This window comes from Oryzias latipes, chromosome 6 (assembly GCF_053564925.1).
Source record: "Oryzias latipes strain Hd-rR chromosome 6, Olatipes_Hd-rR_3.1".
NCBI classification, from domain to species: Eukaryota; Metazoa; Chordata; class Actinopteri; order Beloniformes; family Adrianichthyidae; genus Oryzias; species Oryzias latipes.
In genome coordinates this window covers 30092518-30108093 of record NC_136242.1, presented here as the reverse complement: position 1 = coordinate 30108093, position 15576 = coordinate 30092518, and the positions used below count along the sequence as shown (strand labels likewise).

General features: G+C 42.5%; 2 protein-coding genes across 3 annotated transcripts; both read left to right on the top strand.

The window, feature by feature from the left end:
- Positions 1-329: 329 nt before the first annotated feature.
- pclaf (PCNA clamp associated factor) lies at positions 330-2251 on the top strand. Its single transcript, XM_004069793.5, has 4 exons — positions 330-490; positions 1392-1475; positions 1549-1729; positions 2051-2251. Exons 1-4 carry the CDS (start codon positions 445-447, stop codon positions 2091-2093), a joined length of 354 nt encoding a protein of 117 aa, XP_004069841.1. The 5' UTR covers positions 330-444; the 3' UTR covers positions 2094-2251.
- Positions 2252-2850: 599 nt separating this feature from the next.
- On the top strand, positions 2851-15233 carry fcsk (fucose kinase). Of its 2 annotated transcripts, XM_078948965.1 has the most exons (24): positions 2851-2962; positions 3048-3230; positions 3819-3970; positions 5260-5310; positions 5394-5519; positions 5699-5771; positions 7332-7429; positions 7509-7589; positions 7732-7851; positions 8669-8855; positions 9161-9267; positions 9450-9551; positions 9650-9823; positions 10334-10407; positions 11110-11465; positions 11659-11893; positions 11970-12136; positions 12199-12426; positions 13251-13394; positions 13650-13769; positions 13867-14054; positions 14150-14249; positions 14417-14640; positions 14834-15008. In XM_078948965.1, the coding sequence occupies exons 2-24, from the start codon at positions 3149-3151 to the stop codon at positions 14909-14911; spliced, it is 3267 nt and encodes a 1088-aa protein (XP_078805091.1). In that variant the 5' UTR covers positions 2851-2962; positions 3048-3148; the 3' UTR covers positions 14912-15008. The 2 variants fall into 2 exon arrangements, with proteins under 2 accessions (XP_078805091.1, XP_011474713.1); XM_011476411.4 differs by having other exon boundaries at positions 2895-3230; positions 8669-8840; positions 14834-15233.
- Positions 15234-15576: the final 343 nt, after the last annotated feature.

Sequence of the window (15576 nt, the reverse complement as noted above, 5' to 3'; positions counted from 1 at the left end):
TTATTTTACAGTTCTTTGTAACAATAACAAAAATTGTTCAATTTTAATTTTTTTTAATTTTCCTTTTTTTCACTTAATGTTTTTGTTTTCATTTTTCTTTCATAAGTACAAAGCAAAAGACTAATTACTTTTTTAATTTAATTTTTCATCCTTTTTTCTATGAAACGATCAAACATGACGAAACATGGTTTAACTTGTATTTACAGCCCGAATGAACAAATGCAGAACCACTACAGATGAAGCATGAGAAGACAGGAAAAAATGTGAGTTCCAACACTCGCCACTTGATGGCAGACTTCCACAACTCTGCTTCTAGGTCTGGCTGGTTACAAACAGTGAAGAAGAAAACTCCCGCCCCATCCGCTCCACTTTTTAAACCAAGGCGGGACGCCTGTACCTGAGCTTAGGCTTCTTTAGAGCTTGATTCACCTTTTCCTGGCCAATATGGTTCGAACAAAAGCTGACAGCGTTCCTGCATCCTACAGAAAAGGTAAAACCTTAATTTAAGTATATCTCATTTGCACCATTTTCTGTTTTACAAGTCTGCTAAACAACAAGACTGTCGTGGAGTTTTTTTCGGCCAGAGCCATCAGCTTCACCTTGAGATACATGTCATTTTTAAAAACAATTTAAACTATTTCAATAATGATAATGGATCGATGGATCAGTGAAAATAATGTTATTAGTCAAAAAAAAGGCGGCTTGTTGTTCCGTAGGCAGCCTCCCGCCAAGTTGGGCGCCGGAGCCTTCCTGGTTCCTCCTCCAACTATTAGATTCAGTTTTATGACTAAGTTCAATCGGTTGAAAGCATTACTGTGCCACAAATGTCCAAGTGAAAGTGTCTCTTTTTGGGTTTTTAAGGGTCGTATGCAGTTTTGGAGGCAGCTGGCGCCAGATTATAGCGCCGCGGTGCGGCTGTACCGAGATTAGTTGTTTAACTTAATCAAGACGTACATTTCTGGAAATTATTAAACTAAATAATCTAATTATATTGTGGATTCGTATATTTTAGTCTCTTGGCCCTCTGCTTGTAATCATGTAAAAAAAAAAAGACGATCGAATTTTCCTGAGTATCTTTAAATTAAAAAAGGCACCAAAACTTTATTTATAAAGACGCACACACAAAAAACACATAGCATTCACGAAAAAATCAGACGTTTTTTCCTTGTAATTTTTTTTTAAATAAAAGATATACATCGCTTAATTATTTCTTTCACATAAACTGTAATGTGTTAAAATGCCACTCAGTTATTATTTTAATATCATACAATTCTTAAAATGAGAAACTATTCCTATGCAACTATCACTTTACATCTGCTTTGTGCTGATATCCTGTTCAGGATTTTCCTCCTTGTTTTATCGCTCATCTGTTTTGCGATGTCTTTCTGCAGCGGTTGCAGCGTCTGCACCCCGAAAGTCTCTGGGCTCCAGCTCAGCCAACTCGCCTTCCTCCAGCAGTGGCTCCTCCACCCCCGGTGAGCCTTCTGGGCGCAAGCATCCAGGTTCCCCGCTCATTCAGACCAACTGATGTCAAATTGTGATTCACAGCTAAGAGCAAATATGCTGGCGGGAACCCTGTGTGCCCTCGCCCTACCCCAACCTGGCAGAAGGGCATCGGGGACTTCTTTGGGGGACCTCCCAGGAAGCCAGAGAAGGAAAACCAGATACCTCAAGAGGTTGAGGATGGTGAAGAGGCCGGGGGCAGTGGGATGACGAAGGCCAGCAGGAAGTATGTTTACTGCGTTCTCTGCATTGTTAGTACAATCTGTTGGTTAAAAACTCCCAGTCAGATTTTTTTTTCCGCTCGCTGCCTCAGATTCTACTGGGAAAAAGTAATCCGTTAGTACTAAAAAAAATGACTTTAGAATAAAAACCCTAAGGAGAAATTAGCCACATAAACATTGAATGTATATAGCAGCAGTTTTGAATGACACCTACAGTGGCGGAGGTATGGTCCAGCAACTCCATGACCTCAAAAAGGGATTGTTCGTATCCAATCCCAGCATGCAGTGCAGATTAGAAAAGCTGTAAACTGTTCCTGTGTTTGCAGGTCCAGACCTCTGCCTCCTGAAGATGAAGAGGATGATGACTGATCCATCTTTTGTTTCTGTTTTGGCCCTTTCAATGTACATCTGTATATAATTTACACCGAATTCATTTGTATAGTTAACCGTTTTTTTTGGACTGGTGTTTGAATGAACTTTGTCATCAGTTGGACCATTTTCTAATAAAAAAACTTTTAAACACGAAACCTAATTTTTGTTGGATTTTCTTTATGATGGAAAAATTCTGATTTAAAGTCAATTTTTGAAAAACGTTTAATTAAAAACACCTCAGATATTAGCATAACAGCTCCAGATATTATATTTTGAATTTCCACAATGGAGAACTTTCAGTTCATTCTGATTAAACAAGATTCTGAATGGTTTCGTGGCAAAATTTTACATGGCATTTCTGACAGAACCTGCTTTATTTCTTAGAGGTTTATTTAGAACATGTAGAATTTTTTACGGTAAAAGCCTAATAACAGACTCAAATATAACTTCTTTTTTTTTAAACAAATGGTTTAAAAGATTTTTTTTTCTTTACCAAATTATAGTTACATGCAGACTATTAGCATTTTTTTAGCGTTTATTCAATGTGATCAGAAGATAATTTTCCCCTCAATGTTTGACTTTTTTCTAATCAACCAAAAAAACAACAGAATACTTAATGGAATCTTTTAATAAATTATAAACTGCACATCCCGCTAACTTAAAATTTAATTAACATATAGACAAGATAATATTGTTTTTACAAACATATTTTTGAGGTTAAAGCATAGAAAAGAAGATTTACAACCATCTGTTTTTATTTCTAGGCATTTCCGCCAAAGTTGACAACAGGTCTACGTCATAGTATGCAAGTACGGAAGCCCGCTCAGTCAGACTTCTGCCTCAATGCGTAAAACCTGAATAGCCGTGTTAGTTTAGTTAAGTTATCTTCCTGTTTGGTTTCTGTCTTAAGGTAGGAGGCATCGGTGTTAACTTCGCTGATGTTTGTTTCAGACGTTTTCAGTTAAAAGGCCGTCGCGGGGCTGCAAAACGAGTTATGCGCCCGACGTCTGGGGTCATTCAGGAAGTAACTAGCAAACAAGTGCTGCGGAAAGATGTCGGAGCCCAGCCGGTTCCAGTGGACGGTGGTGGTTCTCACCTGCCAGCACAAAGACAGCGTGTACGCCTTCCAAAGAGGTGAGGATCATCCTCATAATAAACGATCTCTGACGCTGCTGCTTTAACCTGCAGTACTATTTCCGGCCTGCAGATGTCGCTGATGAACATAACTATTTTTTTAAATCTAAAATGTATGTTTTTACACTAAGTTTGTTCCATTTGGAGAACATTGTAAATCGCAAACCTTTTTGTAATAGAATTATTTTGTGTAAATAAGTAGTAAAAGTGCATCCCCAAGCAATGTTGCAATGTGTTAAGTAAATGTAGACTGGGCAGTAGTATAGGATTAATACACATTTCGGTTGGCCCACATGTCATATTTTAGAAATTTCTACACTATATTTTATTTCCTTGCTTATAGTGGAGCAAAAAGCATTTAGTCAGCCACCAATTGTGCAAGTGGTGTTTGTAAGAAGCATTTCATGGTCTTGGAGTGGTCTAGCCAGTCTCCAGATCTCAACCCCATAGAAAATCTTTGGCGGGAGTTGAAAGTCTGTGTTGCCTAGCAACAGTCCCAAAACATCACTGCTTTATAGGAGATCTACTACTTTGTGAATATATTATGGTGTTTTTGTACGTGTGCTTTGTTTTACATGTGTTGTCCAGAGCTGGAGTTGCGGCAGCAGCGGGGCGCTCTCTGTCAGAGTGCGTTGGTTTTGACTGTGCGGGACCGCCAGGAGCCGCTGGGCAGTGGTGGAGCGACTCTGAACGCTCTGCTGGTGGCTGCTGAGCACCTGAGCAGCAGAGCAGGGCACACCGTGAGTTTATGGACGCACATACATGTCTGCCACGCTCCTCTTTTGAAGTTTTTTATTGCACGAAGGCTTCAAAGCGTTCACACATTTGGGAATCTCTTTCCACCTAGCAGTTTTTTCATGCCACATTGGCCTATAACTCCTCCACACTTTCAGCCATTTTGGTGTCAAAATGTTCAGCTCATTCTGGAGATTCCTGCTTGTACTTTTTTTGCCTATGTTTTTAAAGTTTTAGTGTTCAGCTCTGTCCAACTTTGTGCCTTTTCAAAACTGCACACTTTCAACTAGAAAAGCTTTCAACCTTTATCTTATTCAGCACATGTTGGACAATTTCAGTTGTATTATATATATATATAGTTTTTCAGCTCCAATATATTATAGAAATTTTACATCATTCTCTGGATTTATAATGAAAGTCAACAATGTTTAGAATGGTGACATCATCTTTTAGAGTGTGCAGGGGGGGGGGGGGGGGGTGTTAGGGACCCAGTCCTTTGAAATTGGCGTTTCTGGTTCTTTTAAAGACAACTTTTTCTCCGATAAACTGCCTTAACTCCAGCAATGTGTGTCACATAGTCATGATTTTATTTTTCCAGATATGGATATGCATCCATTTTCCAAACCGGCTTAATCCCTTTTTGGGTCACGGGGTTCCCGGAGCCTGTCCTAGCTACTGTAGGACAAAGGCGGGGTACACCCTGGACAGTCTGTCGCAGAGCTACACAATCACACACACAAATTCACACTTAGAGACAATTTAGAATCACCAGTTCACCTAAGAAGCAAGTTTTTTTTATTATGTGGGAGAAAGCTGAAGTGCCTGCAGAAAGTCACAGCGTGGAGGAGGAGAGCACGCAAAGTCTACAAAAAGAGGACCTAGCCCGGGATTCAAATCAGGGCCTTCTCGCTGTAGGCGAGGGTGTCAGTCCGGTCCAGAAAGCTCCAATTTAAACACACGAAAAAACAGTAGGAAGACTTTCTGAGCAATTAAAAAAATATTGAGCACAGACTTCTTATTTATGCATCTGTTGACATCCTTATCCCACAGTTTATCACAACAGCAAGACAGTAGATTTGATAGTTTCCTTTACCCTGTGTGATGATACTTATATGGTTCACCTCTCGGCTTACCCCACTAGGTTGCTACAGCGCAGCAGCTTTCACAGATTTCAATTGTGGTTTGAGAATTTTTAGGCTGGAGGCCTTTCATGACACAACCCTGTATTTTCAAGGCACATGGAGAAGGTTTTTGCCCGAAGGACCCACCCATCTTCCTCTTCTGTTTTCTTCAGGTGGTTACAGCTGATGTCCTAGATGAAGCCCACATCCTCATTCTACACACTGTGAGTCCAGTAGCTTGATTTTTCTTTTCTCCGGAAGATCCTTGGGAGTGTCAGGATAAAACTTTGGATTTTTTGTCGCGCAGGGCCGGGATTTTCCCTGGAGCTCTTGCAGCCGAGCGTTCTGCTGGCTGCCCCAGGAGAACCCCGATCAGCAGATCCAGGCTCCAGTTTGCTGCTTGGACTTGCTGCTGGACTGTCTGAACATGCAGGTTTGCTGTGAGCTGCCTCACAGCAGCATAACTTCAAAACCCTCTGAAGAAATAAAAATTATACAGAAATGTTTGTAACAAGTCCATTTTACTGAAACCTACAGCTGTAGTGACTTTGTAGTTATTCAGGGTGACATGGTAATTTTTTAGAAATAAACACTAAATTGTTTGTTTTTCAGATCTGTCCTGGGTCTCCTCCTGGTGTGTGGGTCTGCAGCACTGACATGATCCTCACTGTTCCACCTGACTTTGGTTTGTACCAAAACACACTATTCAGTCTCTGATAAAAAAGGAATCTAAAACAATATCTGACAATCTGGATCAGGATTTTTGTAGGATCCTCATTCATATACTTTATTAGGTTTACTGGATTTAAAGAAATAAAAATAGAAAAGAGTCTGCATCAAAGTGAATTTGTTTCCATCATCTCACTCATCAAACACCTCTGGGTGTTTGACAGACGAAAAAAGTATTTTCAAGGTTGTGTCAAATGGACAAAAGATCAAAGGAAACCTCATGCTCATAAATAATAAAAATAATTAATTAAATAAATATCCTGACAGCATTTTGAATCAATACAAGGATCTCCAAATGAACTATCGCCATATATCGGTGAAACAATTTTTTTCCTAACACCTCTAGTGTTGCGGCTCCCTGTGCTTTAATTCCTATGGGAAACTGATCCAAATGGCTCTTTGAGTGGAACAGGTTGCCGACTACCACTAGCTCAGTGGAGAAAATGGGTGTGTCTGTTAGCCTGGGGACGGTGCTGGCAGTGCAGACTCTTCCCTGGGAGGGGCTGTTATCACTCTGTGCACTTTTTGCATGGTTTAGGGCCTAAACTTTAGGCCCTTTAAAGACCCACTCGCATGAAAATCATCTGTATTTAACATGTTCTCGTTGCATTTTTCTAATGATGGAGGCATATATAATGAAAATTAAGATTAAAACTGCATTTCTGAGTATTTCTTTTTCAAATTGTGTTGAAAAAATGGTGTTTGAAAAAGCCTGTAGCTGTGATGCTGCTGCTACAGTCGGAGGGTCACGCGCTCCCTGCTCTGCTCCGTCAACGACTAATCGACTATAAAAATCGTCAATGCTAATGTGGTATTGTCGACGCGTGTCTTTTTGTTGTTGTTGTCATTTTAAATTATTTTAACCATCAGCCAGGCATTGGGATTGTAAAGAACAACAGTAACCTTATAGGCGGTATAGCCTCCAAAAGTTCCGGGCTCTACCGGTCCGGCGCCTATAATAAGAAGAGGCTCGGTGCGCAAAATCAAAACGGGGCAAATCCCAAAAACTCTTGCTTCAGACCTTTTGTTTTCACAGCTCTGTTCCTATAAATGGAGTCATATTAATCCAACCAGAAACAAACTACAATAATGAATAGCTCCTTTGTGATCATGTCCCAGTGTATCCTTCTGGTTTTATTGGGAGCTGGGGTTGATGACATAAAAGTGGGTCATTCAATCAGGGAGAACCACATCATATCTTGTATAATTAGCACGTCTGTGTTTTTTACTGAAAGAACTAAAACATCATCATATTGAAGCGATAATAGCGTGTAAACAAATGATAACTACATAAACCCCAACAATCATAACTAAAAAAGAAACCTGGGAATGATTTGAAAACAGACTTTAAGACCCCTCAGAATAAAACTGCCAGAGTTTGTTGTTTTTGAATGAAGTTTAAAACATCAAGGTGTATAAAAATATTGTTGTTTCCAAAGATGCTACACCTGAGTAGTTTTAACACCAGAACACATTAACCATGACAGCCAATCGGGTCTGTGTGTTTGTGTGGCAGCTCTGACCTGGGAGGGTTTCTCTGGCGTTCGAGTTTTGGCGTTGCCGGGCGAAGTCTCATATGCAGCAAATCACGGTGTCTACCTGACCGACCCGCAGGTGCGCTCCTTGTCCAATGGTTTTCCTACTACACCTGTCTGCTCTGCTGCTGCTTCACTCATGATGGGGTCGTCTACAGGGGCGGGTCAGGAACATCATCTACAGGGGAACCCAGGAGCAGATCCAACAGGCTTTGATGTCTGACGGGAAAGTGCCGCTTGTACGTCTTTAGTGATATCATGATCCATAAGAACCTGAACCTGTCTGGTCGTCCTCAGGTTCTGGAGCAGCTTTTTGCTGTGAACCTTTTTCTGATCAGAAGTTCATCTATGTTTGTTTTTTTGTGTGACGTGTGTTTGCAGGTTTCAGGCCCGGTCTTCTTCTGCAGGTCAGTGTCAGAGAAGCTGCTACAGACTCACGTCACACCTCCCCTCGACGGATGCACCTACCTGGGCCTGGACTCTGGAGCCCCGCCCCTTCAGGTGCCCTTGACACATCACTCACCTGGAAGGCACGCCTGCCACATCACAATGAAGTTATTTAAAACGTCCCTCCTGATTTAGATTTTCAGGATAAAAACACTATATTCTTATTTATGAAGTTTTTTTTATTTAAAAATATATAGTTTAAAAAAAGTTGAAATAAAAGAAACATTTTACATAAAACATATTTATATTTTTAAATCAAAGTGTCAGGTAAAACGACTTTTAACACTGATTTAAAATTAGACATAAAATGTTAAATGTAGTTTAAAACAATTTTCTAAATTTATTTTAATGTTAAAAAAAGAACAACTAATTTTGTTTTCTGTTTTGTTTACAGAAATGTTACAAAAACAAAGATCTATAACAAAAGGTTAAACCTTGCCTTGATTTTATTATTTTTTTGAATATTTGAGAAGAGTTACAACTAGTTACAAACATTTCAAATGTAAACTAAAGGTTTTTATAGTCACTCTCCAAATGTGCATAATTATTTTATTTTTAAAGAAAACCTGATATTACTCAAAAACCTCAGGTGAATTCAATTTTGAAATATTATAAGACAGAAAACACAAGATCCACTAAATATTTATGAATATTGTTTGGATAAAGAAGAACCTGGTCACCATGGTAACCACAAACACACTCTGCATTTAAAAGGAGGTAAAATATAATTGGAAATTGGAAATGAGTGAAGAAGAGTTTTTTTTTTAATAAACTGCCATGATGCCAAACATTGAATCTGTTTTTTTTTTTGGAGAAAAAGATCTGATGTTTATACGAAACTTCATCCTGGTGCTCGCTCTTCATTTAACAGATCTCCCTGTTCCTGGACCTGCTGAAGTGTCTCTGCTCAGATCTGACTCTGGATCAGTTTGTGGGTGATGAGAAAGCCGAATGCAGTACCACAGCTCCCCCACAGGGGGCAGCCTTGAAGAGCGGCAGGGCACAGCTGTGGAGGATCCTGAGAGGAGCTCCGCTCTCTGTTGGTCAGCTGCTGCTCTGTAAACAACTTATTCATCTAGGAAGGCAATTCGGACTGGTTTATGGATGAAAAAATCCAAAGCTGATGCTGTAGAGAGGCTAAGTGAATATTTCCTTTTTTTAAAAGCAGGGGGACGTTCTCCAAGATCTGAAAATTAACATACTGAACTGTCAATCATTTATTTGCTGCAGAGGGGTTTTGTTCAGCTCCACAGTATTTTGACCAACTGCTTATAGGAGTTTTTTTTCATGTGCAATCACACATGCAAGTACACCTCTGTTTACATCATCAAGAATTTTCATATGTCTCTGCTCTCATCCTCAGTGTATGTCCCTGGTGGTTGCTATGACTACCTGACTCTGTCTGGAAAGGAGCATGTAGAGCGTTTAAGCCATGATCGGACGAGCAGAAACACTCTGTCTCACATCCAGGTGGCTCCTTGACTCTTCAGTAACAATTGTTTTGTTTTTCACAGAAAACATCCTGAAAACACTTACAGAGATAATCAGCTCATTGTGTTCGTACTCGTTCCATTCTGAGGATGGAACGAGGATGAGGATGAGGAGTCAGGAAATTCCTGTTCCCTCTCATGATGGTGGGTTTTTTTCTGCAGATGCTCAACCAGGTGAGTGAAGGAGCTCAAGTGATTAACAGCATTGTGGAGGGAGATGTTGCAGTGGCAACAGGAGCGGTGGTGCAACACTGCCACCTACAGGTTAGGGTTAGGATTCTTTTTAGCGTTTAAATCTATTTGTTCATTAAAAAAGAATTCTGAATATAAGAGTTTGTGCGGTTTCCTCTGGCGTCCCTCAGGGTCCTCTGGACATCCCATCAGGGTGCCTGCTGTCAGGTCTGGAGGCGTCAGGGTGTTCCTTCATCAGGCAACTGGCTGTGGGAAATGACATCATCATTCAGGGACATCGGATTGAGCTGGGCGAGTTGAGGCTGACCGTGCACACTGTGATGGGCGCTCACGACGACCTACAGGTGAGCAAACTGAGCGACTGTGAGGTCACCACACCTGAAACCTTCAACTTTTTGTGGAGATATTCCTCAGCGGAAGGGGTGTTATGCTGTTGTTATGGTAAATTTTAGACACTAAGGTTGTGTGCAAATATATGCGTTCGCCATTTTGTAAGGCTGACTGAATATACAATTCCAAAATCTAGTTTCCTGGAAATTTCCCAGAAGTCTCAGCTTAAAAATCATCAAAATTCATCGATCCTCACTAGATTGGAGAGCATAGACCACAATGCACTACGTTTGAACAATTTTTGTTTAAAAAATGTTCCTTTCAATTAAAATTGGACATAAAACTAACTTAAGGCTGTAAAAACAGATTATTTACGATAGGGTGACACATTTGATCTGTAGAAAAGAGATTCTGTAGTCTACAAAACATGTGAAAGTGAAGGAAGTTCCTGAAAACCTCTGTTTTTTCACAGGCTAAAGATGAATTTAATACGTTTTTCCCTCTGTCACTTCTCTATCCGTCAGGTCTCATGTGATGACAGCAGTGCCTCCTTCCTCAACCAGAAGTGGAGCATCTTCTTCTGCAGAACAGGAATCCAGTAAGAACTAAAACCACATGAGGAGGCTTTCATGCTCATAGCTCACGAACGGTTAGAGCCTTCAAAAACTGTTGTGATACTTGGATTGATAGAAAATGTAATACTATTTTTTTTTTATCATCTTACCTAAAAGAAGTAAAAGTAAGATCAATTAAAGCTTCAAGTGGCATTGTTTTTGTGGAAGTTTTTGTGATATTATACTTATAACATCAACTTATTATAACGTACCGGTATTCGTTTTTGTGAAAAACAAATATGTTTTTGTTGTTTCGTTCAGCTTGAACCAATGACTCATGTATTCAATATTCACAACATTCCAGTGAAAACTGTGCGAGCAACAGGGAAACGGCACTTTTGTGTGTGTGTGTGTGTATGTAACATTTTGTGAAGACCGCTTAAGCCAGAGTTTTTTCCAATATTTTTGCAAAAATGTGAAAATCGTCAAATTATAGATTTTGCCACAGAATAGCCGCCAAGCCCCCGTTTCATGTTTTTGGATAGAAATCACCATGTTGAAAATTCTGATATTCATTTTCACCGGGTTCACTAGGTTTATGCAAATCTCCACCCTGGTTTTTGAGTTTGTTACAGGAGTGAAATTTTGGCTCAGAGGTGATATCTTTTCATTTCTGCTCATGTTTTTCCTTTACTCATCCTTTTTGCTCACTCACCTCATTTTCTGCCCCTCCAACTCCACCTCAGGCCTGAGGAGCTGTGGGTCAAAGGAGTACAGCGCTCCCTCCTGGATGCTCGGTTATTCCCAGTCCTCCACCCCAGAGCAGGCACTTTAAATGCTGAGGGGGGTGCTGGCTGGCTCCTGGGGGGGGCTGGCTCCCTGCAAAGGTGGAGGGAGTCGTGGAGGATTTCCTTGCGAGAGGTGCTGTCCCTCACTCGTCAGGAGGCGGAGCTCCAGTGGAGAGAGGAGTTGCTGTTCCTGGCGGGGAGGAAGCGAGTAACTGATGCCCTGCAGAGTCGAAGTAACGTCTGCCTGCTGCCTTGCTTCAGAGCCGCGGTGCTGAGAGGCCATCAGGGGGCGCTGCTGGAGACTCTTGACAACAGTGAGTCTTTGTGGGAAAGTTCAGTTCCAAAGTCTCAAGAGTAAATATGGATGAATAAAGGCATTTGCAGTGTAGGAGATTTGTGTCAAACAATGGTCCCTAAAAGCCCAAACTGCACCCCTGATGTTCCCTCTGCATGTGAAACAAAAGATGTGGTTGTTAGACTGAGAGAAATGGCTCCCCTTGATTTTAGTCGCTGCAGGAAGTGAAGGGCAGACGGCGAAGCCTAAGGCAGAGCTGGGCGCGGCCGCTCGCTGTCTGTCCTGCATTGCTGATGTTTTGGTGTGCATGGCGGGCGGCAAAGGGGGTCTGAGAAGTGGACCAGCTGCTAACGAGCTCTGGAGTTCAGCCTATGCTCTCCTGGAGAAGGGGGATCTAAAAGGCGGAGTCAAAGCCCTCGCCGTGCAGAGGCAGCTGTGGCTCAGCAGGTGGGACTTTTCCCGCCAGCCTCTTCATTACTGCAAGGAATAGAGCATGAGCTATTGTGGTGCTGCCCCCCTACAGACCCGACCTGCTGGTCAGAGCAGCGCGGCACTACGAGGGCGCTGGACAGGTGCTACTGCGACAAGCTGTGATGTCATCGCAGATGTTCATCTCCATTGGACAGGGGGAGGTCCCGCCGCTTCAGCAGTGGCAGGAAGTTCAGTGTCCAGCCCGGCTGGACTTAGCAGGTGTGTCTGGGGGGGGGGCTAGAAGCTGCGGAGTACATGGATATCTAGTCTTCATGTTTTAGGTGGCTGGAGCGACACCCCACCCATCGCCTTTGAGCACGGCGGTTCTGTGACAAACATTGCAGTGAAGGTCGATGGTAGGCGTCCAATTGGCGCCAAAGCCAGACGCATCCTGGAACCTCACCTCCGACTGGTCAGTTACTCTGGAGGGCAAGAAAGCAGGGTTTCCATGGAGACGGTGTGTGAGAGCCTGGAGGATCTGAAGGACTACTGCCAGCCTCACGCTCCGGGTACGGAACCAAGCTTCTTCCAGTCCCGATGAAAATGTTGTTTCTAAAAAGGTTCATGTGTCGTTTTTCTGATGATGGAGGACATATATAAAGACAATTTAGGCTAAACTTGCATTTCTGAGTATTTTTATACAAAACCTTGTGAATCTGAAGCAAATAAAAAAGTGCCCTTTGAAAAAGATTGTATTTGTGACGTAGAAAATATGCGGGCTCCCTGCTCCGCACATTCTGATGCCTCCACCTGTAGACGAATAGATCCGTGTACGTCTTTGTTTTCCTCATCCGAGCTGGCATCTGGTTTAAAACTGCACGGCTGGATACGGCAAAAGTTAAGGAATAGGTTAGAGGAAAAACTTCTGCAGATTCAGTCAAACGTTTCGTTCCAAACATCAGACTCAGACTGATTTGGTTAAACCTTCAGATTTGAAGAACAGGGCTTGTGTCTGCAAATTTACTGAGCTCATTGCAAAAGTCGAGCAGTTCTGGGTGCAATCACTCTGGCAGATAAGACATTAGGTTAGGAGCCTTCAGGACACCAACTGTTGAAGGTTTACTTCTGTGATCACACCAAAATAGTTGCATAAACTCAGTTTGAACAAGTGAGAATATTTTCAGACCCATCAATTTGGTGTGATTTACCTTCACAATAAGCAGACTGGAGTGCCTGGAAGTGTGAAGCAGCTACAACAGCTAGGTTGAGATCTAAACAAGAGACAAATCATTGTTTAAAATTTCAGGGTTTAAGATATAATACAGATTAAAGAATGAAATGCGAAACGGGTCCATTGTTCCCCTAAAAAGATTGAGTTGTTTTCTTGTTGCAGGAGCTCTGCTGAAAGCAGTGTGTGTCTGCAGCGGTCTGGTGTCTTTGTCCTCCCAGGATCCTCTGGAGCATCAGTTGATGCAGAGGTGGGGTGGAGGGGTGGAGCTCCACAGCTGGTCTGAGCTGCCTACCGGATCTGGGTTGGGTGAGAAACTGACCAACACAAAAATCATACGTACAGCTGAGAAAAAGAAAATCACAAAAACTCCCAAAGCCTCTAGATATAGCCCAAAAAATAAATGAAAATCTGTAAATTGTGCGGTAAACAAAATAAAATGAGGTTCATTGATCCAGAAAAACAAACATCCAAAATTTTGAACACCAGAAACACAAAACAGAAGAAAAAAAACTACATCTGGAACATGCTGAATTGACTGTGAGAGCTGGGCTTCTCGTGCAGGTACCAGCAGTATCCTGGCGGGGGCACTTTTGGCTGCAGTGTACAGATGTACGGGTCAGACGTACGACACGGACTCCCTGATCCATGCAGTCCTGTATCTGGAGCAGATTCTGACCACAGGTCGGAGACTTCCTGCCTCCTGAACACCAGCTTCTTTTTTAGCTTAGACTTCCCTGACCTTCTCTGCTGCCTCCTTCTCTTTCTGATTCTTGTCCAGGTGGGGGCTGGCAGGACCAAGTTGGGGGTCTTGTGGGCGGAGTCAAGGTGGGCCGTTCCAGAGCGCACTTGCCTCTTCGGGTGGAAGTGGAGCGTCTCAGTCTGAGGGAGCAGTTCCTGGCGTCTCTGGAACAGCACCTCCTGCTGGTTTACACCGGAAAAACCCGGCTTGCTCGTAACCTGCTGCAGGTTTTTACTCGACACTTTTCCGATGTTCTGACTTTAGCTCCTGGTTTGGGCTCATATTAAAGGCTGCGTATTTTCAAAATGTGGTGTGTTTGCAGGATGTGGTCCGCAGCTGGTACAGCCGTCTGCCGGCGATGGTCCAGAACGCCCAGCAGCTGGTGTCTAACTCTGAGGAGTGCGCCCGAGCATGCTCAGACGGTGAGATAGAAAGGTCACATGGGGCACGACAATCAAACATCTAAAAAAATGACCTGCTAGTCTTAAACCAGGCTACCAGTCCTGGTCTTGTGTCCAGTTTAAGTTTTCTGCAAAGCATCACACGTCAGCAGAGACACCTCCCGCTCTAGCAAGCCCTTTGTCCTCAGGTTCTCTGTCCAGACTGGGTCAGTGTCTGGACCGCTCCTGGCAGCACAAGAAGCTGATGGCGCCCGGCTGCGAGCCGGCCTCAGTTCGGGTCTTGATGAACGCCCTCAGGCCCCTCGTCCTGGGTCAGAGCCTGGCTGGAGCCGGAGGCGGGGGTTTCCTGTACCTGCTGACCAAAGAACCTCGACAGCAGGAAGTGGTGCTGCAGGTCCTCAGAAACACTACGGTAAGAACCAGCAGAGCGCTCCAACAGTTTGAGCGTCTGAGTTAGATCATAAATTGCTGATACCACCAACTGCTTTCAGTTCCTTTGGCCCACATGTTTGTGTTCTTTAAGATCTTTTAGGGATATGAGGAATGAATCAGTGGGTTCTTGTCAACCTGTGCCGCTCCTGCTAATCCTGACTGATGTGTTTCAGGGTTTGGGAGACTTCAGCGTTCACTATGTGGAGCTGGACATGGACGGGATCACAGTGGTGCAGCCGACAGACACTTAGAACCCAAAGCCTAATGGATTAACAGTTTCCAGCTCATCAGTTTCAGTACATACTTCAGCCAACAATAAAAGTACACAATATGTGTTTAATGATGGAAGATACGGTTTTTTACTAGTGTTTTACAGCTGATCAATATGATAAAACACACAGCGATGACGAGGAGACCAAAGTTGTTCTGAGTACAAAAGTGTCTTTTTTTTAAATATTTCTGGAATCTATTTTGATAATAGTGATGGCATGTTTCTATTTTAGGATACATGTTTTGTCCAGGATTGATCTGGAGCATCTGTGATATGATCAAATAAACTCCTATCTAACCTGACGGCATCAAATCATTTCCTTTCCTTTTAAGGATCAGCAGAGGAGCTTCAGGGTCAGAGCGGAGATCAGCGGTGCTTTTCCTCTGGCTCTGATCACATTTTTTTTTCCACCTCAGAGAATCAAGCGTTCAATGAAAGATGAGGAGGCTCAAATTATTTTTGAGATTAGAGATTTCTACATTTTCTTTCTTCTAATCTCTGATGGATCCTCAGGTGACCGTTCTGGTGATCACATTCACAAAAATAAGCATTTATAGTTTAAAGATTCTTCATCTCGATTCTATATTTGTCAGGTTTGATCAATCCCTTTAGAATCGAGTCTCCAGGGGCAGGTTCTAAGGTAAA

Coding starts and splice junctions, on each gene's coding strand:
- pclaf (XM_004069793.5), top strand. CDS start 445: ATGGTTCGAACAAAAGCTGACAGCGTTCCTGCATCCTACAGAAAAG. Junction 491..1,391: donor TCCTGCATCCTACAGAAAAG/GTAAAACCTTAA, acceptor GTCTTTCTGCAG/CGGTTGCAGCGTCTGCACCC. Junction 1,730..2,050: donor ATGACGAAGGCCAGCAGGAA/GTATGTTTACTG, acceptor CTGTGTTTGCAG/GTCCAGACCTCTGCCTCCTG.
- fcsk (XM_078948965.1), top strand. CDS start 3,149: ATGTCGGAGCCCAGCCGGTTCCAGTGGACGGTGGTGGTTCTCACCTGC. Junction 5,311..5,393: donor ACATCCTCATTCTACACACT/GTGAGTCCAGTA, acceptor TTTGTCGCGCAG/GGCCGGGATTTTCCCTGGAG. Junction 5,772..7,331: donor CACTGTTCCACCTGACTTTG/GTTTGTACCAAA, acceptor TTTGTGTGGCAG/CTCTGACCTGGGAGGGTTTC.